This window comes from Medicago sativa, chromosome 5 (genome assembly GCF_051527215.1).
Source record: "Medicago sativa cultivar Bolivia chromosome 5, Bolivia_mono, whole genome shotgun sequence".
In the NCBI taxonomy this organism is placed as follows: Eukaryota; Viridiplantae; Streptophyta; class Magnoliopsida; order Fabales; family Fabaceae; genus Medicago; species Medicago sativa.
Genome location: NC_140753.1, coordinates 18,049,203 through 18,076,310, shown reverse-complemented (window position 1 = coordinate 18,076,310; position 27,108 = coordinate 18,049,203). Strand labels below are relative to the sequence as shown.

Sequence of the window (27,108 nt, the reverse complement as noted above, 5' to 3'; positions counted from 1 at the left end):
GAGTAAAAAAAATTACCTCCAAAGGCCTCTCCTCCCAATGTCTTCTTTTTCTTTCACTTGCTCATTCCTTTTTTCCAAAACCCTCCCATCCCCTCCCCTCCACTCCAAACTCTCAAACAAAGCCTAAGATGGATATGGCAGTAATTAATGGGAACTAGCTTTCGAGAAAAATAAAAGAAAAATCACGGTGGACTTGCTACAACTTTTTTCGTTCTAAAAGCTACAACTTCTTTGTTTGTGTATTAATAAATGGAAAATGATGTTAGAACCGGCTTAAGTGTAAGGTCACTAAAACCATATAAAAAAAATAGTTTTCATTAAATCTCATAACCAAAAAATGCCTCGTATGTAAATAAAAAAAAGTCTCATACATCAAAATTGTTTTACGCCTCACCTATAAAGCACGGATACTCTTTGATTAGGTAATTACACTAAATTATGTGATTTTTATTTTTAAATTATTAACGGTATCGACGTATTGGTGTCGTGTTTGGTGCCCGTATCTGCATCCATGCTTCATTGGGCCTCACTTATTTTTGATGATGTTATGTGTTAATCATAATAGCTGTAGTCTTGAATCTTGACAGTATCAGTGGAAGTAGGTGGCCTGCAGGCGGCATGCAGCTGTCCTGGTGTTGTAAAAACTTAAATTCTGCATATTGATAGTACCAATTAGTTCTCTTTCTCCATTTATTGGCCATACTATTTATGTAGCTTTTTACAAGAATACTGTTTTGGTTATTAACTGAAGGTGATTGATTATTGATTTTAAAATAGATAGTAAATGTTGTTTTGCTTTGGATGGGAGTATCTATATTTTGAGGCTATATTGTAGTGCTGCGTTGATGTTACAGGAATGTTGCTGCCTTTGTAGGTGTGGATGTGGTGACAACTGAATTGATGGAGCATTAGGTTGTGGAGCTTAATTATAATTTGTTTTAAGTATGAAGTTCTCTTTGGTTTCATATAGGGGTGATATCCATAATAAAGGGTGTTGTACATTTGAGTAATGTTTAATGTTTTAAGAAGCCAAACTAGACGATTGAAATTGACACCCGAGATAACTTAAAGAGGAGTATACTCTAAAATCCCAAGCTAACACCACCAAACCAACTCAAGTCCTAAGATGAGTTTTGTTAATTACTTTTTATTATCAAAACCAAAATTTACTTATTTTTGAGTCAAAAGCATATTTAATCCTTAAGAAAAATTAAACAATTGAAGTTAGAGTATACTCCTTCCCTTCCTTTTTATAAGCATCATTTGAACTCACAAAAGAAGTGCTTATAAAATTGGTTGAAGAGTATAAAATTTATCAATTGAAGGATCTTTATTAGGCACAATGAATGAGATAGTTGAATTGAAACTAATCAAAGCAAAACATTTTAAACAAACCAAAAGAAAAATGAGAATAAGATTTAAAAAAAGAGAAAAATGAGACAAAACACAAAAGATAAATTGAATTAAGTTGAAAGATCATACACATTGAAATGAATAGTAGAGGTTAACATAGAAGCAGGAGTCAATACCCGAACCACACCACCCTGACTAACTAATGAGGCCATCATCACGAATCATACGAGATGACGACCTTACTAGAAAACCAAAGGTATTATCTGGTGCGCTCTTGACTCCCTCGGTCCCTCTACCCTCCTCACATACATAAATACCATTTCACAATGTTAATTACCACACTCTAACTCCCATACAAAACACACAACAATTAGTTCTACACAACTTCAATTTTCCAATACACCTCACATACTTAAATTCCCCGCTCAAAATCCATCTTTTATTTAAAAACACTCATACCCTTGTTCCTTCCCTTACTACTCTAGTTAATTACCTACAATTCATGTTCCCATAGTTGGAAAATAATTAAATTAGCAATGGAAATTTGAGACGAAAGTAATAAAATCTATCCTAATTCACTTGTCACTATTCTATGTGACAATGAGACAGATTTCATAATTTTTCGTCAATAATTTCCGTTGCTAATTCAACTTTTCCATACGAATTTCTCTAACCATAACTAAAAATCCATAATCCAAAAGAGAGGAAGGAACAATTTCAATGACTGGACAAGGAGTGCACACTACTTGGAGGGTGCACTAGTGGTTGGTTCATTGCAAGACCCAACAAAGCAATTGCTGTTAGTGCCGCCACAAAGAGCACCTTCAATTTGATGCAGGGTATTGCAAAGGTGATTATTGATTGCTGTGACACTTGAAAGGTTAAGCTTTGCAGAAGGAATTGTGCTTGCTAGAACTTGCATTCCCATGATAAGAAGACAACCTGAGTTAGCAGCATTGGCACTAGTAGTAGATGATGGTGTTCCTGTGACACCTTGTTCAGATGATGTATCAGCATTTGATGAAACCATTGGCACTATCATGAACCCTTGTGGAAGAAGTGCAATGCATGAAGGATCTTGTCCACTCATAGCTAGTTGGACCGAATCAACATCGACTGTCGTGTAGACTACTAAGCTTCCAGATTGATCTGTGCAACTCTCTTGCAGCATTAGCTCTACATTTTGAGATGAGTTACTTGCTACCTGCATGTGTAAGCAAATTTAATTATTTCAACTTACTCTCTATAGTTAGTTACTAATTATATCTATAATACACATCAAATCAAAACTTACATTTATGCGAAGAAGGGAAATGCAGTTTCCCGGATGTGAACCGTTAGCAATATGAGCCACTTCATTTAATGAGTTCCCATTAGAAAGTGCATCCATCTGTAAAATAAAATAACATCAAGAATTTAGGTAAATAACTTATTGTAGAGTTTTCATAAAAATGTTAGCGACCTTAATCTAGACCGCGACATCAAGATATTGAACTCACACCGGTTGCATTTGACTACAATTCCCTGTGATTTTAAGAATGGTGAGGTGATGAATATTCTGTGCGGTACCTGAGATCTGTGGCGTTCGTCACGAAGGAGATCAAAGACTTTGGTATGAGGATAAGGAAGCCAAGTGGTTGAAACTGCGGCGAGAATCACTCCACTGGGTTGGCCAGGCTCAGTGATTTTCCTAGTTGTGATTCTAACGGTGTCTTCTGGTGAATCCGATATAGCAGTCCATGATTGTCCACCACAAGTGGTCATATTAAGGCTAAAAGTTTTTATCATCCTATTTGCTAATTTCATCAAGCTCTTTCGCGCTTCCGGAGAAGGTATCACTGCAATCCAAAATAAAATGTCAAATATAAAATTTGTTTCGTCGCCCGATTCTATAAAATATTTTTCTTTAATACTAAACCTCCAAGATCTGATATGTTTCTAGCCATGAGGCTTGCAACCCTTTCACATTGCCTCTGCAAAACTCCTAACCAACGTTGTGCACCAAATGCCATTCCACTATACACATAGTTACTAAATATTTGATGGACTGGTTTCTCTACAACTTTTGCATGCTCAACCCATGTTACCTGCATACATAATTTAAAATTAACATCCTAATGTTTTGAAGAATAATTCAAATGCATAAGAATGTAATAAAAATATCTAGGACTAATTGTGTACCCTTGAATAGCCATTTGGCATGTCTTGAATCACACAGCCAGAGGACCTCCTGCAGTATTTGGGACAAGAATTTTGAAAGTTTTGGTGGAAGCTATCAACAGGAAAATCAACAATGGCCCAGGTTCCTTCCTCGGCATTTTGCTGACAATACCGAAGAAAATGAGTCTCTCTGGTGGATACCAATGGAGAAAGAACTTGGAATTCTGCGTGCATCTGTTCGCAAAAATATGCAATATGTTAGTGTTCTTTCGATATTCAAATAGCAATTTAAAAAAACAAAATGATATAAAACACATCACAAACGAGATCGTTATAAAACACAGACACGAACATCAGACACAACACAAAAACATAGACAATGTAAACACCAATATATAATGTGTGTCAATGTCATGTCAGTGTCTCATACCGACACATGTTGGATACTTACCCCTGTCCTTAATCTGAACTATCATTGTTATATATAGGAATTAGCAACTAATAAGTGAAACTGGTTAATATAAAAAAATCAAGCTTATCAACACAACAATATCTTGAAGCATATCATAAAATTTCAAGCAATCATTTGACACCTACCAGCTGAAGAGTCCCACTTGCATGGCCAGAAGCACCTGAAGCTATAATTTGAACAGTTCTTGCCCTAGCAACAATAGTTGGAAACAATTCCATCCATTTTTGCTATATAACATACAAGGTAAAGAAAGAAAAAAAAAACACAAAATTCATAAGTAACAAATCAAAATAAATTAATAGAGAAGTAAGAAAACAATGCTAAAAAAAACTAAACAACAAAACTTACAGCATCAAGAAAAGCATCAACAAGAGTAACACTATTCATGATAACAACAGCAGAATCACGTGTAGCTTCATTCCTCAACTCATTCCTTTGCTTAAGATTCAAAGGCCATTGAAAAACCCTAGCATGCTCATCAAAATTAAGAACTTCCCTATCATTCTCACCGCTACGAATCCAAAGCGGTTCGTTCATTTGACACATCTTAACAAGCTCAGCCATAGAAGAAGCTGCAAGTTCCATTGCAAGTGATTTCTCATCTTCCATTAATAAGAGACCACCCTCTTGAAAATGTGATGGTTCAGGTGGTAACATAGGGACAGGAATCATTTCTGTGCATGGTGGCATTGGATCGAAGTGCCTCGGATAAATGTTCATGTCTAAGTCCAGTGATGGTGGCATAAGAGATGGTGGTGGTGCCATTGTTTGGAGTGGACGACCAGTGTATCTTGATGTTATACAACACACACGTTCTAGCTGCAAAATATTCACATTTTCCAAATTAAATCATGCATTTTTTTCTTTCTTTTATTATTAGAGATTAGGTCGTAGAATTTTTTTCCCGTGGCTAATCAATTTATTTCAGGTTCAAGAAAGTGATATAAATTGTTACTAATGAAAAAATCAACTACTAAATTAATCTTCAATTTATAGTACATTTCAAGCATCCACCTAAAGTTTTGTCAAAAAAAAAAAAAAAAAAGTATCCACCTAAAGTATATGCAAATAATAAGCGCGCTCCAGAATTTATGAAAATTTGTCTTATAAAGCTCTATATGTTAACTGAATGAATTTTCACATAGCTGGTCACATTTAAACTATATAATTTCAATAAAAAAATTTAAGCCTATTGTCTAAATTACCGTCCATGAGGGTTATTAGAAATATAAAAGTTAAATTAACTAACAGATATTTTAGAGGTATAAAAAATACGGCTTACTTTCCAAATGTAGTACTCAGAAGACTAATTATTTTATACATTTTAAAAATTATTTAAGAGAAAATTAATTTTTGTTAAAAACATATGGTTGATTTGTGTTTTTATTTGTTAAGGATTTATGCACTTAACATATAGTATTTTTTGTTTATCTTACTTACATTATTGAAAGTGTAATTAATTAGCTCTTTTATTTATTTTCCAAAATCTTAAAGTGAAGAATTTACATACGGTTCATCAAAAAGAAAACAAATCACATTATATGATGTGAAAACAAATACTTATGGAGTATATATATCATATGACATATCACATTATATATATCCAGCATGATTTTCAATTAAAATTGTAGAAACAAAATATTTATTTTAGAAATGAAACAAAAGTGATATACCTCTTCTTTTAACCGGGCATTTTCAAATCGAAGTTGATGATCATCAAAGCCCATATCAGGTCCCATTATACATGGCCCACCACAATTAGGACATAAAATATTACGTAACGCCGATTGTAGCCTATAGTTCTCATTCTTCAAACTCTCATTCTCTGCTCTCAGTATCACGTTATCAGAACGATCTTGTTGTGCCTATAATAATAACAACAACAACAATATCTCCCAAAATTAGTAAACAATCAAAATATGCACTGATTTATTATAAATATACTCAACCAATAATTAATCAACCGTATAGTACCAAACAATAATACATTTCTATTCTAAGAATAAATAGTTAATGGTTTTAGTACCCCAAATTATTTTTAATGGTTTTGAAAAATTAATACCCGTTTGAAGTGTAACCCTAGTAATGATGATATATAGCAATAAATATGAGTAGCGTTTGGAGACCACATGTGACAGGTAAGGTTAAATGCGTTACATTAATGGAATACAGACTGTATATGATGGACAACACCAATAACCATAACTATATGAAATTGAAAATTGAAAACACTTTTCTTATAACACTTCCTAGTAGTAATAGATGTTTGTTCATAGCTGAAGTATTTTTAATGCAAAAACCAAAAGAAAACGCGTTTTTTCATTGGGAAACGTGCAACGTTAAATATTTAATGTAGCTCTAATTCATAAAGACTTTGTACAACAGTTTAGGGTTTTTATTTAATTTTCTCACATTCATTTCGTCAAAGGTTATATAGAAGAAGAAAAAAAGAAGAATAAACGTCTTAATGGAAAGTTGAAAAGTAATGTAATTATTAAAGTTTAAACTCTTGATATCGTGTACCTTCATCTGAGTTCGACGATTCTGAAACCAGAACTTAACCTGGCGTGGTTTCAGTCCCAAATCATGGCTTAGTTTCAGTCTTTGTTTATCATCTGGGTGTGGACATTCCTTGAACAAACTGCATATAATTTATAGTATATTAATTATTTTACACATGCAAGAATTTAGCCTTAAAATATATTTAGGGTTTAAAAAAAAATACTAGTTGTCACACTTAATATCAAGATTTTTATGTCTCTCCAACTGCAACGAGACCCATATTTAAAGCAAGGTCAACCATATGTTAGGTCATAATTTTTCATATAATATCATGGAAAATATGCGACCGCAACCGCAATTTAAAACCTTGGTTATCACTGTATGAATTAAAATAAGAGAGAGAAAGAGAGATCTAGCAAAAATATAGAGAAAGAGAGATACGCTTCCATTTCTTGGATCTGACGAGCAGTGTGTCTATGATAACGTTTCTTCTTTGTAGCTTGTTGCTCATTATTAATCTCTTGTTCATTTCCTGACTTATCTTCAACTTGTTCACTTCCTGAACCACTTTGATCCATTATCTCTTCTTTACCTCTCAATATTCCTTCTTCTTCTTTCTGTTCAAAAATATTCACCAAAATGAAGAAAAAAGTTACAATGAGATACAAAATGCAAGTGAAAAAAAGTGAAAAGCTTTATAAATAGTAAAAATATTACCATGGAAGAAGGAAAGGGTTGAAAAGGCATGGTTGACATGAAGTTGAAGCTAGAGTTATGGATCGGAGAAGAGAAGAGAGATTCTGAGTTTACTACTACATTCCCTCCCATTGTTGACATTACTTGACAATCACCATACATTTTTCTTAACCACACTGTTTTTTACTGTGCTTTCTGTGAGAGAAACTTTAATAATTTACTTCAGTTGAACCAAACCTGATGTTAACATCAAAAAATAAAACTTTCCTGTATCAGAATCCTAACAATAAAAAAAACATTCTTATTTAACATATATCTTATAGTAAAACAAAGATTCCTGAGAGGTGTAGAAGAATCTATTCAGAGGTTTTTAACGTGTAAGAAAAAAACAAAACCAAAGTGAAAAGAAAAAAAAATAGTTTAGGTTTTAGAGAGTATACCAGCAGGACCATGAAGAAGGTTCTGAAACTGGTTTTGAAAATGAAGTGAAAGGTTTTGCTTTTTGAAGATCTTTGTTCACTCACACATGTACACCACACAAAGAGACAGTGTGATGAAATGAAAGGGGTCCCTTTTCTTAGTTGTTTTTTTACCTTATCCTTGTTGGTTTCTACGTTATGTTACTCTCTCTCATACAATGAAATGCTGTTATTGTTCATTTCCCACACAAAGATAAATTATAAATTAAAAAATAGAATAATAATTTTTAAAAATTTCACTTACAATTAAGTATAAAAGGTCATGCTAACTTGTATATAAGAATACACGTTAAGAAACTAAAAAAAAGTTAAAAGTCCATTTTGTATTGAAAAGATAAAACTATACTAATGTTTAGATATCAAATACATTATTTGCAGACAACACTTCTATGTTTAGTTTCTAAACTTATGCACCAAGAACACAAGTTAGCATTTTTCTCCTCCCGATAAAAATTGTCACACTTGCACGAAAAATTATAATAATAATTATTTTTTATTCTCAATGTATTATTGATTATTTTTTTCTTAACTGTACATATAATCAATGTTATTATATTTGTACATCATTTCCATCTAACAGTATTATATTTTGTATTTATAATCATTGGAATCAATCAATGGTGTATAAAGTTAATTTGATAAAAAAAATTATTGAACTAGTATTTCATAATTCATTTATAATTTCTCGTACATTTGAGTGAATTTTTTTTTATGATTTTTTCTTATTAAATGAACGTTTTTATGAGACAGATGAAATACACTAATTTGTGAGTTAAGTACATAGTATTAATATGAAAATATAATTTAAAAATTTATTAATATTTTTTCAAAGGTAAAAAATTATTAATATTATATATCAAAAATTATAAATGACATTTTCACCCAAAAATATTATAAATGACATAAGTATTTTACAATGATGATATTTATATTAGAATGGTGTTTCTTTTCATAGTGATAATAAAAATGGATGAGTGTTATGTTAGCAACATTTTTTGTTAACATTCTCTCTAAAACTAAATAAAATAGTGAATGTTAAAATATAAGTGGGGTTAGAAAAAAAGTGTTTGTAATATTTGTGAGAGAAATACTTAATTGGATACAATCTTAAATTAAAAGTATTTAGGAGCATACACATAAAACTTAAAAAAGAAATAATTTAAATATATCATTTAATATTATTTTTCTTTTAAATTTTATCATTCATGTATGTCCACCCTAATAAATTTCACTTAGGGTTGTGACTGTCTAGTATCAATTATTCGATTAAACTAAAGAGATAAAAAAATTTCTTGTATGAGGGTGGGAGGGGTTAGTATATGGAGTAAATCGTAATAAATAGGTAAATTTAATTATTTACTGTTTCGTTCCACATGGCGCTTTCTGGATGGCCTTTTCTATGCGTTGCGTTTCCCACACCCCTTTGCTTTACGTTCAGAAGTCAAACCTTTGTATTTCTCTCAACTACTCTACCTCACGCTCTCTTTTGGTGAGGGGAAATACTTGTGTGACATTAATGTCACGGTGACATTAAATTTGGGCCACACATTGGATGACATTAGATGTGTTGTGTGGTCCAGATGCAATGGTAATGGCAATGTGTGGTCCAGATGCAATGACACGGTGACATTAATGTCACCAAAGAGCCACCCTTTGGTGAGTGAGTAGGGACCGGACCCTCATTGGTACCCCATTTGTATATTTGTAAGAGAAAATATGTGTTAAAAAAATTGTTTTTCAAGTTAAATATCAAAATCAAGTTATTCGCAAAAGTTGAAAATTTTCAAGCAAACCGCACTACTTAGCACATTGTAGATCCTTATAATTTTGCTCTCTTTTTTCCCCCCTATTTTGGTGTAAGAAAATCATATTTATTTTTATTTTTATTTATTGTTTTCATATTCTCACATCATGCAACCAAAGATATTGTGAATTCTGTTGGAAGGTAACCAAATAAAAAGAATTCTGTTGGAGGGTGTACAACACGCGCTTTTGTGGGAAATTTTCTCCTTGGAAGAGAGAGCAAGCGAAATTAATATTGACTTGCAAAAGCATAGAAGCGTTGAAGGGAAAGAATCAGAAGTCATGAGTGGAAGTAGGGTCAAATAGATCACAACCGTTAATTTACCAAAAGTGGACCCCATGAAATAATCTAACGTTTTAGTATTGCATCAGAGATTTGCATGGTGGTGGAAATAGTAATGGGGCCAAGGGAAGAATGGAGTGACTTATATTTATTGATTTTTGACACTGAAACCGGTGAGATCCAAGGGTGTCAATTTCAAATAGGGACCACACACTATAGATCAAAAATAAAACCTCTACTATTGGAAATTTGGAATTAAATTTGGTATAGATACTAGACATAGATTTATTGCTTTGGAAATTTAATTATGAAATTCTGTAAGAGGTTTTAAATTTTATATGATGATGATGAGGGGTATAGCCAAAGTTCAAGGTGTGTTGTTGGGTCAAATATGTCATATTGTGTTGCTTTCAAAAGGATTTTTTAGTTCATTTTAAAACAAGGACTACATAGTATGTGGTTGAAGATGGAGTAGATAGATACTACTAGATGCAAAAAGGGGCACATTTTATAATGTGATTAAGTAGAAATTGTCGAGCATTTAGGGGTATTAATTAAGAGTTGTTTGTTGGGGTAATGTTTCTGTTTGGGGGATAATTCTCCAAGGGAGAGTGATAGTACAATAATAGGATAGAAAATTGCTGTTCACACATTAGAGAAGGCTGGGACACACATGTAAAATACGCTTTTGCCCCCTCGGCAGTTAACTGCCGAGGAATTTGAAATCCGGCTGCAGTTAACTGCCGAGGAATTCCTCGGTAGTTAACTGCCGAGGAAAGCATTTATGCAGACAGCATGTTCTGCATTAATGCTAAGCATTTCCAAGCCATTTTTCGGCCAGTTTTTACCTGTAATTTTACCAGAGCATTTCCATATGCAATTCAAATTATACAACAATGAAACTCGGTCATAAACAAGAAAAATACAATATCTTTTACATATGTCCATAATTAAATCAAACCGACATTTGGTTCAAACCACACAAAAGTTTGAAATTCATCAAAACGGAACATAGTGTCCATAATCAAACAACACATTACAAGTCATTACACATCATTACACATCATTAAATTAAATCCCTACTTACATTCATTACAATTGCATATGGAACGAACATATATATATATATATAATACATTATTTTCCACCATATTCCTAAACATAAATCCGACGTCGCTATCGTCTTTAATAAGCCAAGGCATATAGCTTGCCGTTTTTCATGCGAATTCATCTCTATCTTCTCCTAGGTCTATCATTGGCATTAGAGCAGACAAGTGACGTGTATATTGATTTTCACCAAGATGCTCAAAATAAGTGTTAAGTTGTGTCTTCAAATCATCAATAGAGTCTGTTGGTGTTATCATAACCTTAACCGTCTTTTTAAACGCGCAATACCTAACACGACCTTCAATTCTTGCAACCTCTGACATGTTTCACTTGACAAAAGCTTTAACAAAATAATCATAGATTAGAACAAAATTAAATGGAATGTAATAACGAATAAATCAAATGCGTAAACATTAATAAGCTATAAATAAGTATTGCACTAGTTTCAAGTCAATAAAAGTCATATTATCATATATATCAATATCATTTACATAATGTTACTTATATATTGGCCACAAAAAATTGGCATTACAATTTTGACCCCAAAATATACGTCGGTGTAATTTCTACCAAAAAAAAGGACTAACACCGACAAAAAAATCCCTAGTTAATTGCCAAGTGATTGGAGAAGATCAAGTGACATAAAATCTTCCTCATCTTCCGCAATAACTTCAAATTGTTGCTTTGGTTTTTCGGGAGTGTCCAACAAAATAGGCGCCGCTTTGTTTGATTCCTTTTGTGGTTTCGGCGGTTTGTTTCCACTTTCAATAGCCATGAGCTTTCGGAACAACTCATGTTGATCCAAATACTCATCTTCCCAAGTCACCGCATCTTGTTTCTTGTGATTGTGCCACTCCGTAGATGATGGAGGTAGTGGACAACCATTCCTCAAGTAAATAAGCACAAAGTGATTAGGAATTACCCATAGGCACATGATGGGAGTTTTTTGCTTACCCGGCGGTGGTGGCCCTCTTAGTGGAAAAAAAGATTCCGAGTTACCAAGTTCAAGATTTGTCAACACAACCACACACCTTTTGTAATAATTGGCAACAATGTGCCCCATGTCCGGAAAAGTCAACCACTTATCAACAAGATGTGCACAACTTTTTGTATTTGCGGGAGGATGTAAGCCATTTAAAATGTAGTTATAACGATCCTCACCCGCAAATACTTCAACATAATCATCTCTATGATCTTTTAATTCTTGAATAAGATGTGTACGAATCATGAGATGATTTTGTTCGGTTAAGCCCATGAACTCGGCTATAGCCCGGAATCCACAATGTCCATCGCCAATAACATCCACCACTTTTTCAATAAATGGAAGCATGAAGCGTGGCATATAATCAATAGGCCTCATAACCGGGATAGCCTTAGGCTTTGGATACCGAGAAGGTGGTGGAAGTGGGGAAATTGGTGCTTTACCAAGACGAGCACCTTTTTTCCTTTTATATGATGATGTTGTTGGTGATGGTGACGGTTGACTATCCGGATTTTGGGAATCAACAACCTCCCAAGAAGAAGGGATCCGGCTAGTGGATGTAATTCTTCCTTTAGACCTCGCAATGTCCACTTTTTTATTGGCTCCCTTGGTTGTTGCTTTTTGTGGTGGTGGAGACATCATGGTGGTTTCAGGAAATGCCAATTGCCGCAAAGCCTCCTTGACTTCAAGCTTCATTTGGAAAGGGAGTTTCTTGAGACGTTCTACAATACCCTTCAACTCATCATCCACTGAAAAACCAAGTTCATTACTTTCTTCTCCCATGCGTAACCTTTGTCAATGGTGGTGTATCTCATCCAATAAAATTGGCTTTTCTTCAAGGAGTTTAGTTGCAATTTCGCATGCACATGGTAAGCCATAAGATGTCCTTTGAACACAACCACAAATTTCCTTGTTCATGCACAACGTTTCCCTACAACGTGACTCTTCCATAGCAATGTTGTCCAAAGCATATCTAGACACATGACCACCTAAGCCGGAGTACAAAGTGACATCTTTGAATCTATGTTCCAACACGGTAACGCTCTGACCAAAGGCTGTTTGTATCGCAGTGTGTTGAAGCAACAACATGTTATGTATTTTCTCCCAACAAGTACCCAAATCACCCACACTATTGTCTAAATATTTCTTCACCAAAGCATGAGCCGATTCTACCCTATTGGTGGATCTACAACCAAGATGCAACACACGATCTGTCCATACCCTCACTATTTTCTCCTTCACTTCATTCAAGGTGGTCATGGCATAGGCTAGGAAAGGTGGGAAATCACTACAAGCATCTTGGAACTCCACTAATGCATTTGCATATAACTCTTGAGTGGACGATTCAACCATATCTTTCCATGCCCTCATGATCTTCTTGACAACATCGCGATTACTCACCTCTTTCCCATCCTTTTTTCCCATAGGATATTTACAATCTAAGACGCACCTTTGTTTAACATTTGCTTGCACATGAAAGTAACAATTCATACCATAACTTTCCGGGAAAACAATTCCAACCGCTTTCATCAAAGACCCATCTCTGTCGGTAACAATCACCTTAGGCATATTCATCTTTGAAGTAAGAAGTTTACGCAACATTTTTAAAACCCAAACAAAGTTTTCCTCTTTCTCATGCATCAAGAATCCAAACCCAACCGAATATGTCAAATCGGTCGAAGTTACCCCAACTACCTCAATCATTGGCATCTTATACAAGTTGGTTTTGTAGGTGGAGTCCATAACCAAAACCGTTGGAAAATTGTTAAACAACTTAACGGATGTTGGATGAGCCCAAAAGATATCTTCGATTGTATTACTTTCACCATGTGTTCTTGAGTAATAAGTATAGTTGTGCTCCTCCAACTTCGAGATTAGATATTGCAACGGCTTCTTGTCACCTCTATTTGCCTTCCATATTTTTTGATGTTCATTGTACACTTGCTTCACATTTGTCATGCAATGTGGTCTTTTGTTCTTCAAGTGTATCAAAATATTTCTTGGAAGCATCTTGCTCTTGGTCAAGTCATGTACAATCTTCTTGTCATCCTCCTTTAATCTACCGGCAAGAATGTGTCCTTCTAAAGCCGGCTCCATCGCATGGTTGTGAACTCCATTAAGAATGTTCAATCCCCATTCCTTTGTTTGCGTACTTTGATATCCACTAATCATGAACAAGCACCCGCATTTTCTTGAGCCCGTTGTCGCATGCTTTGGTTTTTTTTTAGGCACTTTGTGAGCTCCACTCCTTTCACACACTAGGCGCAATATTGGATGGATCAAGCTTGATCTTTGTGTAACAATTGTAAATCCCGCCTTATTTGCTTGACACCGTACCCACCCAAGCAATTCTTCTCTATCTTGAAACTTAATGTCGTCAGAAAAAAACCTAGCCGTGTCCACTTCGTGGGCTTGAAGTGGGACGACACCGGGGCTAACATATTTAGAAGCTTGTTCAATGTTTGGTTTGACTTCAACCTTAGGCGGCTTGACATCTCCGGAAATTTGGACAAAATTACGTTTTGTCTCTTCCGAAACATCTTCCACGTTCTCGGTCATTACTATAATTAAACAACACATAAATATGAATTAACAACTAACTAATGCATAAACATCAATGCCATAATGAACTAAAACAAAAAAAAAACAAAGAAATTTTTTTTTTGAAAAAATGGCAGTAGCTGCCATTTTTTCGCACCAAATTTTTTCCCTAAGTGTTCCTCGGTAGTTAACTACCGAGGTTTTCCTCGGTAGTAAGGTACCGAGGTTTTCCTCGGCAGTACACTACCGAGATTCCCCATGCCAGAGTTCTACGTGACTGACGTAGATACCCATACAATAACCAAAAAATAAATCGATTAAAATACTCAATACCTGTTTTTTTACGTCTAGAGTGTGTTGATAGCTCCTATTCTTGATGCTTGAATCATTTGGATGAAGATTTGATGAAAAAAAAATTATTGGATTTGGGGGGATTGGATGAAATGGTATGGAAGTTGATGAAAATAGTGTGTAGGGGGAGCAGGTTTCCTGTTTCATCTGACGAAACATAATCCTCGGCAGTTAACTACCGAGGAATTCCTCGGCAGTTAACTGCAGCCGCATTTTGAATTCCTCGGCAGTTAACTGCCGAGGGGGCAAAAGCGTATTTTACATGTGTGTCCCAGCCATATGGAATGTGTGAACAGCAATTTTCAATAGGATAGGAATTAGCTGAGTGAGTAGATATGTTAAGAAACAAAAATAAAGTATAATTATTCCTCAAAAAAAATAAAATTGAGTATAATTAGTGATGTTTTTGGAAAATAATAAGGGTGTGATTTGACTTACGGTAAAGTAAATAAAAATAGAGATGCAAAAATGATGTTTTTACACCTCATATTATTCGATACTCATTCAACGAGCGATGTAAGTTTGGTCGCAACCTATATACAAATGATTTCTACACATGTACAAGAATACGAGAATTTCTACGGCACATTCAACAATTCAATATCTATTTTTTTGATTTTTTATTACTCATAATAGTGAATATTAAATATTTTTTATGATCAATTATAAAAATCTAGTATAATTAGATTTAGGATCGTTTAAAACCAAACAAACTCAAATTGAAAACTGCAAAAGAATTATGTTTGATTGAGATGTGTTAAGACCACTTTTTGAATCAATTGTGCGGTTCAATTTACACTACTACAAAATACCCCCTTTAATAGCACTTATTTTGGCTCTTAATAGCGCTTCTCAAGCGCTAAGAAAGCCCCCGCTATAAAAGGTCATAAGCCTGTAATAGCGCTTTTAAAACGCTATTAAATTGTAATGTTTCAATAGCGCTTTCAAAAAAGCGCTAACATAGCCTTATTTTTGTGCTATGTTAAACAGATGTTTCTTAGCGTTTTTCAAGAAGCGCTATCTTATCTATCCCCCTTTAATAGCACTTTCAGAAAAGCGCTAATAAAAGTCCCTATTTTTTTTAAAAAAATTACATCAACAACTAAAAGCACCATAAAAAGATACTGACTAGACAAAAATATATACTTATTAGAAACAATAGTCATCCATTAATACTTGTCAAAAAAAAGGTCATCCATTAATAGAAATGAACAATAATATGTTGATAAGAAACTTAATTACAAATAACATCTATTGTACACTTAAATAAAAATGCAAAGTTCGTGCACAATACGTATATGTGAAGTATTATGAACGACCTAAAGTAACTAACAAAACCTTGGATTTTTTTTGCAATTTTCCATACAAATTGGAACCTCCCGACGAACGATGACTCCAATGTAACTAACAAAACCTTGACTTTCTTCTCCAATTGGTTGACCTCGAGCATTCTAACGAACCTGAAATAAGATTGCATGATATACAAAATGAATTCAGCAATCCATCAACAAAACCTCAAGTTGTTCTTATAGGATAAAGGTATAATTGCTTATCATATAAGTGCTTATGTACTAGTTATTTTTTTAATAAATGGTAAAATAAAGTCAAACTGTTTTTATATAAACTATAAGTTGTTCTTGTAAGCTATCAAGGAAAGCTTATGTACATGTCATAAGCTATTTCTATAAGTTTTCACTAACAGTCTCACTAAAAGATTGCATATTACCTATTAATACTCATCTTCATTCTAGATTTAGTGGGTGGTCCCTAATATGTGTATCAATCTTGGCCAGAATATATAAGTACTTATAACCACAATCAACATTTAAAACTACTTATAACCATAAAACACAAAAACAACTATTTAACTTAGACAAATATTCAATGGTGTGAAGGCTTACTAATGAAATTCGATGAACATGCTAAATTGCTTCACGTGTCTGCAGGTTACCTCTTTTTTAATTTTTTATTAAAAGAAGTGAGATACATAGACAATGAACACGAATCCAACTATTGAATACATAAAGATGTACATAGACAAGTTGGTAAAACATATAGAGCCTTAAACCTCTATGAAATACGAACGATATATTACCGTTCTTGAAGGACAAACAGAGACAACAATGGCTGCCACGACGGATGCTCCTTGTCTTTATAGTTCCAATCGATCAATCAATTGATGCTCTATAAGTAGAATCTATAAGCAACATCTATAAACAATTAGAATCTATAAGCAAAAACAATCGAAAATTATTTTAAGCAAAAGTCATAAGTCATAAGCATAAACAATCGACAATTATTTTAAACAAAAGCCATAAGCAATAAGCAATAAGCAGAAGCCATAGCCAGCAATATATATAACTGTCAAAAGTCATAACCCAAAAGCCAAACTTTGATAGACGAATGATTTCTCGAATAAATTCTTTGTTAAAGAATTCAATAAACCTCAATTCTAAATCATAGCAACAACATTACACAACAGAGCTCAGCTTCTACTTTAGAAAGAGATTAATTATATAAAAAAAAATTGTGCTATTAATGACAATAATAGTGAATGTAGAAGCTTTCACAAAATATCTTATCATAAACCAATGAGTAAAGAACACATCTATACCTCGACCGAGATTTATTTCGAAGCAGGCGAAGGCGTAGAGCCCTCAAAGTAGATTTCCTCTACAACTAGCATGACTTCGCATAGAGCCCTCAAAGTAGATTACCTCTGCAACCACATCTTTGTTTTCAATAGGATTCATTGACTCGTTGAATAAACCATTCTTCCACCAAGTTTGAGTAAAAAGATAAACCTGACAAAATAAATAAGTTGTTGAGATTGCTGCAATATAAGTCCCACTAATTCATTTCTATTCATTTAAGTACACTTAACAGGCCATAGTCTTTTAACTTCTTTGGATTAATCATCATTAATTAATGAACAATTATGCATCATATATTTAATTCACAAAATCAATACAATAATAATATAAATAACCACCACCAAAACAATTCAAAATGTATGATTTGATCAATATTTTGAAATTCATTCACTCATTTAATTTATATCATCTATAAATCATATATCTTTTTTTTTTTTAAGGATAACTCATATATCTAGAAAGACCCTTCATGGCATGGTTTAACAGGGTATGGTTTAACATTTTAAGAATAGCAACGTGATTTTTGGTTGAGAAAATTAATGGTGAGAAAACTAGAGTGAACTTTACCTGAGACTCCAACGGTAATCGTCATGGCTTTGGACCTTAATTTTTGGTTGTTCATATACACCTTGATCACTATCTTTTGCTGCACACATTTCACAACATAAGAATGCTTTCAGCTTCACATGCATCGTATTAATAGACTACCATGACCAAAACAAGACCTCAACCTATCTGCTATAAAATAGGCTGCCAATCACAAATTGTCGTTATTATAGCATCCAACCCTATATCATGTTCTACCTTCTACACTTAAATATGGCAGGTAAAGGCTAAAATAAGCTCAAGAGACTTAAATTTAAGGTATACTAAATTAGCCCCTAACACATGCTAGCAGCCTATACCTACAAGCATTTATTCAATACGTTAGACTTCCTCAAAATACCTCTTATTCATTAATATATATATCATTGGCAAAGAGTATCCGGGATGACAATATGTTAAAATATTCAATGAGGTGTACTTGATGTTATGCAGGAAATTCCACAAATTTAACCAGCACTTTTAAAATTAAGTTATATCTTACATTTCAGTAAACCAATTAGAAGATATTGATAAAGATTTGAGATTCCACAAAAAGAAAATTAAGACAAAAGGTTTAGAAAAGAAGTTGACATACATGCCTATACATACATGCCTATACATACTCAGCAAAGTTGACAAAAGGCTTAGTTTACATACATGCCTATACATACTCAGCAAAGTTGACATCAAGTCAATTAAAATAAATTTGTGTATAAATTGCTATAGAAAAAATAAGTTTTATTTATGTTTTGGTCATCAAGCTGAAATCAGAACCAAGAATGTAGGAGGCTTTTCTTATAACTTTATGAAGAAAGGCAACCTTCAGCTTAGCAACTCAACCAACCAGACATACAGAACTTAACATTTTTCTGAACTGTTGAAGCAATAGCAATGTTAGAGCAGAGGATTTCTTCAATACAAACAAGTTCAGAAAATTAAAACAATACACTCTACATGTCTCCATCCCAATCCCTAAATAGTTCACTATATGTTGTGACTATCTAAGCAGTAACGACAGACAACTAATTCAGTTCGCAACTCTCTACATTGGTGTTAATCTAAACACAAAGCTATAACAGTTCACTGTAAGTTGTGACTGCCCCACTCTGATTGACTTTCATTAGTGTTCCTGCGGAAGACTTATGAATAAGTCAGCTAAGAGCGTAGTCTTTTCTGAAACTCCTAGACAAAGAAAAAGCAATCAATCCTGTTGTGTAACATTCTGGTAAGGTAAACTGCACGGCTCGGACCATTAGTAGACAACTACCAGAACAAGGTATATGAGAACCTAGAACTAAAAACCGGAAGGACTAAATTTTGTCACATCTACCTTTAAATATTCCATCTATATTTGATATTGAATTTAGCTTGTTTTAATGCCCACATGTTACCTGAAAAATACAAACAAAACAATTAGGAAATATCCATTAATAGAGTTTAAATAGATTGAGTGAAATATTTGCATTCCATGGTGTGCACAATCAAAAGTTTCCATTAGTTAGTGAAAATGAGTAAAAATATTACATAGATACTCTAAATATTCATTCAGTACAATTTAACTAAACTGAACATGCCAAGCTTCTGGTTTATCACACACACACACACACACACACACACACACACACACACACACACACACAGAGAGAGAGAGAGAGAGAGAGAGAGAGAGAGAGAGAGAGAGAGAGAGAGAGAGAGAGAGATACCTCTCCGGTGAACTCAATTTGAGGTTCCTCTTTAAGGAGAGCATCAAATATTGTCATTAGCATCAACAAAATGTGCAGCTCGGTGCTTCCTATGATACTCACGTATCTGCACATACCACAAAATAACCAAAATTTGTTATCCACACAAAATTGATTCGAACAAATAAATGGGAGAACTTAACTTAACCACATCCAATTATTTTTCCTAAGGCACAACATTTTAGATGGTCCAAAGTCCTCGTTTTTCCTTCACCTCTTGAAACTAAAATAATAATAAGAATAATAAAAATTGAAATTGAAAAAGAGAAAAACCTAACCTCTTTGAGTCTATCATAAACTGCACTAAAAACATTGATTCCAGTAGAAGTTTGTTCATCGAGTTCAGCAATCTCATCCTTCCTTGCATTGTCTTTATCATTAGATTTCTCAATCTGAAACAAACAAAACAGAGAAACGTGTTACATTATGAATTACGATACAAAGTGATGATGAAATGATAAACCATAACCTAATAAAGAAGGAATCTTATAAATCGTTCAGTGGTGGAAGTGATAAACCATAACCTAATAAAGAAGGAATCATATTTCAAACACGGTGGCACTGAAACAAACAGTCCTAGTTCAATGTAGGTTCATTCTCGAGATCCTTCACTATTACCCTCTCTAGCCGCTCTATTTCCTCGTGTACTGATCGAGTCACTTCCAGCAACGTTGAAGACATTCATGGTGCTACTCTAGTTTAAAAATTCAAATTACCTAAGGTATGCAGAGGAAATGGAAAGTGAGATATGGAATTCTATTTTTCTAAACCTGAAATTTCCAATAGCAACAACCAGTAGAAGAGAACAAAAAACAGATTATTCTATACGAAACCAAGGACTTGTTTGGATTATCTTATATAAGAACTTTTGAAAACAGCTTATGACATTTATCATAAGCTTTTTTCAGCTTATTTTCATAAAATCTCCAAACTAAATTACAAAAATAGCTTATAGCATATACAAAAACAATTTAGCTATATTTTATCATTTGCTATATAAAAATAGCTTATGTAAGCTTATACATATGCCTTAAACATGAGAAGTGATTGTGATATAAGCTCCAAATAAGCTATTTATCCAAACAGGCACTTGATATATAGTTCTCTAAAGTCTGATGCAGCATATATAACAACACCACATACATGCTCCGAAGGGAATTTCAACATTGAATAACACAGAAGATGAACTAGAAACAAAAGATTCCAATAAGGAATTATTCAAGAGTAATATTCTCGAATATACAATCAGATTATAACAAGGCGAAGCACAATTTCTAAATGAATCGAGTCCGTGAATAATCTAACTTAATCCATCGAAATTACATTTAATTGAGTGAAAAAAACAAAAATCTGGTTTGATCGAAGTGAAACAAACCGCTATTGAACTCAGAAACAATAGAATTAGCAGAAAATGAAATAAAAATAATCAACAATAACGATGATCTTGAAAATTGAAGGTACTATAGTTGTATTAGAGATGAAGTGTGAATTAGTTTCATACTGATTTTGGCAAAACAATAACAATAATTTAGAGATGAAGGTGGAAGAAGGTTAGAATCAGAAAATGGATCTGAAGAGAAGAGAGAAAACGACGTACCTGTTGTTTTCGAGTTTTCTGCGAGATTGATGACGATACATCACAGATTGAGAGCTATCCACATGCAGATCGAGATCTAAATCTGAAAAAACCGGCGGTCCAAGAGCCGCAACGGTGGTGGTTTGACGAGATGGAGTTGAGAACAAGAAGAGGTTCGATGAGATCGAGGTCGGAACGACAAAGAGAGGGTTTGACGAGATGGACCTTTGGTTGAGAGAGAGGAACCACGTGTTGGGCAAAATATATTGATATAAATGGTGTATCAGATTTTCCTTTATTTATTTATTTATTTATTATTTCCATGCTCTCAGATAGCGTTTTGGTTAAAGCGCTAACAAAGGGGATATCAGTTATAGCGTTTTCACTGAAGTGCTATTATACCTTTTCATACTTATGCCTTACAATAGCGCCCGATAAAAAACGCTAATATAGGCCTTAGTCTCAGCTTTTTGATAGCATTTTACTAAAAACGCTATTAAATAAGTGCTATTAAAACTCAAAATTGTAGTAGTGTTACGATTTTTATTTTACTAATCGACTCAAACTAAACCGAACCGCATAAAGTAACATCGCATGTTACTTAGCCCAATCAACTCAACCCATGTCACTCAACTAAATCCAATCAATCTCTAGATATAAAATTGAATTTGACTTTTTTCGGTTCCACGTTAAAATCATTACATTTATGAATTAGAATCTTACTAGAACGGTAGAATTTTGTACTGAATACATTAATTTACAATACATAATTGAATATGAAATAACAGATAACATGTATCAAAATACATGTCAAGTTGATCAAGTTTAACTAGATATAACAACTAGAATAAATATCCTGGATTCATATGGTCCATCTACTTGAATTGTATTTTAATGATCCAAAGCACGATAAGAATCGACCTGCTCTGATACCAAATGTAACACTCATACTAGATTTATCTAGAATATTTACATACGCATTAAATTTAGTACTGGATACATTAAAATTACAACATAATCAAATTTCGTATGAATGAATCACATCAAATTCATACTTTCATATATCAGACAATTACATACATTTTAATAATTACACATAATACAAGAGTTGCATATGAACTCTGTCTATGCGCCTAGGCGTCCAGCTACGGCCAGAATGGGTAGTTTGCTTGTTTTTCAAACTGGATCGGTGCAAAAGTCCACTTTTTCTTTTCTTAAACCCTAAGTAATCATTTGCTATAAGTAGAGACCCTTGCACACATTATTATTCATTCAAAAAGCTAGCAGTTCAAGACAAGGGTCAAGCATTAGAGTTTCAAGGCATGATTTCTTCCTCCTCTTGTTCTCTCTAAGGTATGTTTTTCTATTGTTCTGTAATGATGTATGTTGCCATTAACACCTAAACCTCTTTGATTAGGGTGCTAAGATGAACCTCTTCTTATTTGATGGATTCTATTAATAAAGTTTATATTCAGTTATGATTTTTGTATTGTGTCCGATTTAAATCGTCCCTGCGTATTCTTGATGCTTTTTCAACTGAGAATCTGCAGTTGGTACACAGATACCAGACAAAACACTCACATGCTGACACAGCTAATTGTTTGAAAAAATCACATAATTTGGTGTAATTATATGTGTCGGTGTGAGACACGACTGAGACACATCTAATCTGAGAAGTGTTTGTGCTTACGAAACTGAATCATCAAGTAATACTGCATTGCAATTCCAAAATCAAACTCAAAGGGTAAACACGAAGAACAATGGCAATATAAATATTTCTAAGCTTCTATCATTGCATGGTGTTTATTTGTTGTAGAAAAAGTCATTAAAATAAAAATGTGAAAAATAACAAAAAGCAGGAAAATAAAATTTGTTCAAGTTAAAATTCATAAATGATTCAATTGAAAAATTTATAGGTCAAACATTGCATGCAATCGATCGATAACAGATTTATGAGGTCTAAGTCTTTACCATTGCATGTTGTTGATTTGTTCTAATATAATTTTGTAACACCTATACTAAATTGTCTAGAGTATCTAGTACGCGTATTAAATATAAAGTACTGGATACATTAAAATTTACAACAATAACAAGATTCTTCTGAATGAAATATGGATTTACTCGTCTTATACATCTGATAAAGTACCATTAATGTGTACATATGTCTCATTGTATACAAAGTACCATTGGCGTGTACATAATATATAACAGCCGACGAGATCAATACTGGTACATGACAAGTATTCATAAATCACTCAACTTCTTCCTACTAATTTTTATCACGAGCAACTTGCTTATCTGAAATAAAATAAAGTGATTGGGGTGAGACAAGATGTCTCAATGAGTTCCACCTATCATAGGTTGTAGGCAATCTCGGGGAACCTATGATCGCCGTCGGTCTGTACTTATACCTAAATTGGGATCTACTATTCTACTCTGAATATCTTAGCGATCGAGGGAAAACTAAGATCATAGTTCTTGTCATATTCATATCATGATTCATAAATTATTATGTTAGAAGGTCAGCGTGAAACAAAAAATCTTATATGAGTTCATTTTACGGAATGGATCCGCGTGGAGTAGCCCCAGATACTTCCCCATAACATAACCGGTGAAAATTCCTATTGTCGTGCGGGCCATCCTTAATTATAGAAAGTATCTCGTCCCACTAGTGTGAACCTTCCCCACTAGTGTGGACAACAGAAGACACGACTTAATCATGTTCTTAAATATATTAAACTAATCATATAAACATAGTAATCCCGTCTATACTTGTAATTAATTACCCCAAGTTAGTAACCTACCCTCATCACAACATACTTGTAGGTTATATATCTCGTGATTGCATATTGTGTTACTTGATTGATGAGCTTGATTTGCCATGTAAATAAGTCATCCAGAATGTAGAAGCAAGTCCGTACTTAATTTAAAAGGTTTGGTATCAAAAGGAATGGATCAAAAGGCAATTTTTGAGGTTTGCTGAGGGTGTAATCAATTACAAATTCAACGAAGAAATAAAGCAAAATCAAATGAAGTTGATAAAAATACTTACAATATAATAAATGGTTGATGATTTATCTTCTTGTTACGGAGTATAACGAGAGATTATAATAGAGAAAAATGGAAGATGAAGAAGTTTGTTTGTAGAAAACACAACCACGACGTTCGGAAAGACATCACTTTTTATTCTAATACAATTTTGGACTATGTAACCTAACTAAGTTAGATTCGCTTCTTTACCATTGAAACTATCAACCATGGTTTTAGAATCAAGATCAAATATAACATTGTCCACATCGATCTTTCAACCAACCCATAATGTGATAAAATCCATATGCATCACCTTTCGCAACATTTAGCTTAGCAGCAATTTTAATGATTTTAGCCTTTAAAAACTGCCCGCACTCATCTCTAAGACGCATACCTAGGCCAATACCTTTTGTCACTGAAAGATGTTTTCATTGCATTTGACTATACCAGCTGCAAGATTCAACCATTTGGTCTGAGTTGCTGCATTGTTATTTATGTTGTACGTGTATGTCCATAGATTTGTCATTCTCCACCACCGCATAAGCAGATTGGCTTCGTGGCTGGTAGCTACATTGATGTCCCTAACGACATCCCATAAGCATTAGTTATGATAGTTCCAATTGCTCCACAGTAAAGCTCACCAGATGATACGGGTATCGTGCGATAACTTTTTTGCAAACCTGGGTGAAGAAAATGTTAGCCTCAAACGTTTATAGGAGTTATAAGGTATAGATGCAATCATGAATCTACCAAGTCGTTTCTTATTTCAAAAAAGGTAATGATAACAATGTTTTCCAAACTAAATCTCATATTTAGAAATTCCCATCAATAATAAGGATGCCAAAACATCAAAAGACGTGAAAAAATAGTCAAAGTATTAACTATGAGCACAAAATATCCTCAATATTAATAGAGTCAAAATTGAAAGGCGAGGAAAAACAGTCAAAGCATTAATTATAAAGACCTAACATAAGCACAATTAGTAGGTGGTCGATGCAAAAAAAATTGGCACCACTTTGAAAGCAAAACTGCCATCAATACAAGATACAAAAAAGGGAAATTTCACTAATGTGTGGTCAAAATAACCTCATATCGTCCCACTTTACTCATCAGTACCGACAAGCTTCATGATAAGGAATTACCAACTCCCGTCTTACAAAAATCTCAGATGGGCAAGATAAAAGTCACAAACTAGAGGGCAGGGCGGGGGGGGGGGGGGGGGGGGGGTGGTGGTGAAAAGAACAATCATGGAACACATGTTAGTAATTAATGAAGCAAAATGTCGTTTCACGTCGGCTAAGATTTTATGCCAATTACCCCCACTCAGAGTGATTCATCGTCGGCGATGGACATGCATGCTTCTAGCTCAGAGTCTCTCTTTCCGAATACTTTTACGACCGAATTTAAACTTTAAAATTACTCTTCCATGACCTTGAGAGTCAAAGGTCTCTAAATCATCCTTCCACGACCAGAGCTCATGGTCCTTGAGAAAGGCCTCGATAGATCCATCTCCTCATTATTGAGGACACCAATCCCAAGGTGAAGACGACCCCAATGGGAATAAAGATAGCAAACAAAGAATCATATGCTCAGAGCACCTCTGGATCCCCAAACTTGATTAAACAACTGTTTGACCAACACGTAGAACGGGCAAATACGCCAATCCATGCTCGAGGGTATGTAAATAAGGCTTATCACACCAAAAAAAAGATAACCTTGCAGGTTAACACTCTATAGACACTTAAGTCGGCTCCTTACGGTCTGATCGACAGATTAAAACTTATTACAAAGTAATTTATACTTGATTCGCCTAAAGTCGGGCTCCACATCACAAACTCGTAGCACACAGATCGCACGACCCCAGACACGCAACACCAGGTCAGATGGATTGAGACTTATAATCATGTTGAATCATATGAACAGACTAGACCTCATACTCTCAAAGCTCTGGGGGCAAGTTATCACTTTCTTCCCTCAATTAATAGCATGGGAGGGCAACTGTTTCGGTATGGGCCAAGGTCAAACCATGACTAGATATGAATATCCTTTCTTGAATGTCCATAAGGACCGTCGCATGGGCGACTCCCTGTACTAGAGGTGTTCAAATCAAACCAACCCAATATAAAAATGCAATCCGAACAAACCAAAAATCGCAAAAAAATTACGTTTGGTTCGGTTGTATTCGGGCAATTTTATACTCAATCGTGTGGTTCGGTTCGGTTTGTGGTTTTTCTTTTATTAACTGAATTTATGTGCTTTAGTTTTATCTTACTTGCACTTTTACAGATCTGTTTATGTTAGATATATCTTGAATCATAACAACTCAATGAGAGCTTTTAGAGAATGTTAAAATCTTAGTCGTTTGCATTTCTTACCGAAAGAGTTAATTTTTTGTCCAGGTTCTTAATTTGGTATATGTTGATGAGAACAATGTTGGATGAAAATGAAATTGTAATGTTGGATGAAATTTGAAACATTGTTGGATACATTGCTAAAAATAAGTTGTTTTTAACTTTTTATCTTGATTTTGATGTTGGAAACAAAAAATTGTATTTTCTCGAAAATAAGTTATTCAATGTTTTTCACCATATATAAAATGAAAATTGAGTATATTAATGTTTTAAAAGTAATGCACACAATTATTAGTAGTGGGTAATATTGGAAAAGAAAAATTAATCTTACATTAAAAAAAATGCAAATATCAACATGGGTGTTGAGAATAAATTCATCTTTTTTATTTTTAACGATTTTATATTTGTATTGTATCAATATACTATATCAATTTTAATCAA

General features: G+C 33.8%; 1 protein-coding gene and 1 long non-coding RNA gene across 2 annotated transcripts; both read right to left on the bottom strand.

Moving 5' to 3' along the window:
- Positions 1 to 1,435: 1,435 nt before the first annotated feature.
- Positions 1,436 to 7,845, bottom strand: HB-7 (homeobox-7). The gene is made up of 12 exons (XM_085714120.1): positions 7,624 to 7,845; positions 7,205 to 7,420; positions 6,929 to 7,104; positions 6,509 to 6,626; positions 5,659 to 5,850; positions 4,334 to 4,804; positions 4,111 to 4,212; positions 3,535 to 3,747; positions 3,272 to 3,440; positions 2,923 to 3,191; positions 2,648 to 2,743; positions 1,436 to 2,557 (listed from the first exon to the last, which is right to left on the bottom strand). Exons 2-12 carry the CDS (start codon positions 7,343 to 7,345, stop codon positions 2,096 to 2,098), a joined length of 2,409 nt encoding a protein of 802 aa, XP_085570246.1. The 5' UTR covers positions 7,346 to 7,420; positions 7,624 to 7,845; the 3' UTR covers positions 1,436 to 2,095.
- An 8,053-nt stretch (positions 7,846 to 15,898) lies between these two features.
- On the bottom strand, positions 15,899 to 21,541 carry LOC146920699 (uncharacterized). The gene is made up of 9 exons (XR_015011879.1): positions 21,308 to 21,541; positions 19,989 to 20,102; positions 19,672 to 19,777; positions 19,299 to 19,359; positions 17,951 to 18,029; positions 17,500 to 17,533; positions 17,344 to 17,446; positions 16,825 to 16,926; positions 15,899 to 16,189 (listed from the first exon to the last, which is right to left on the bottom strand). It is a non-coding gene; the product is annotated as an uncharacterized LOC146920699 (long non-coding RNA).
- Between the last annotated feature and the right edge of the window lie 5,567 nt (positions 21,542 to 27,108).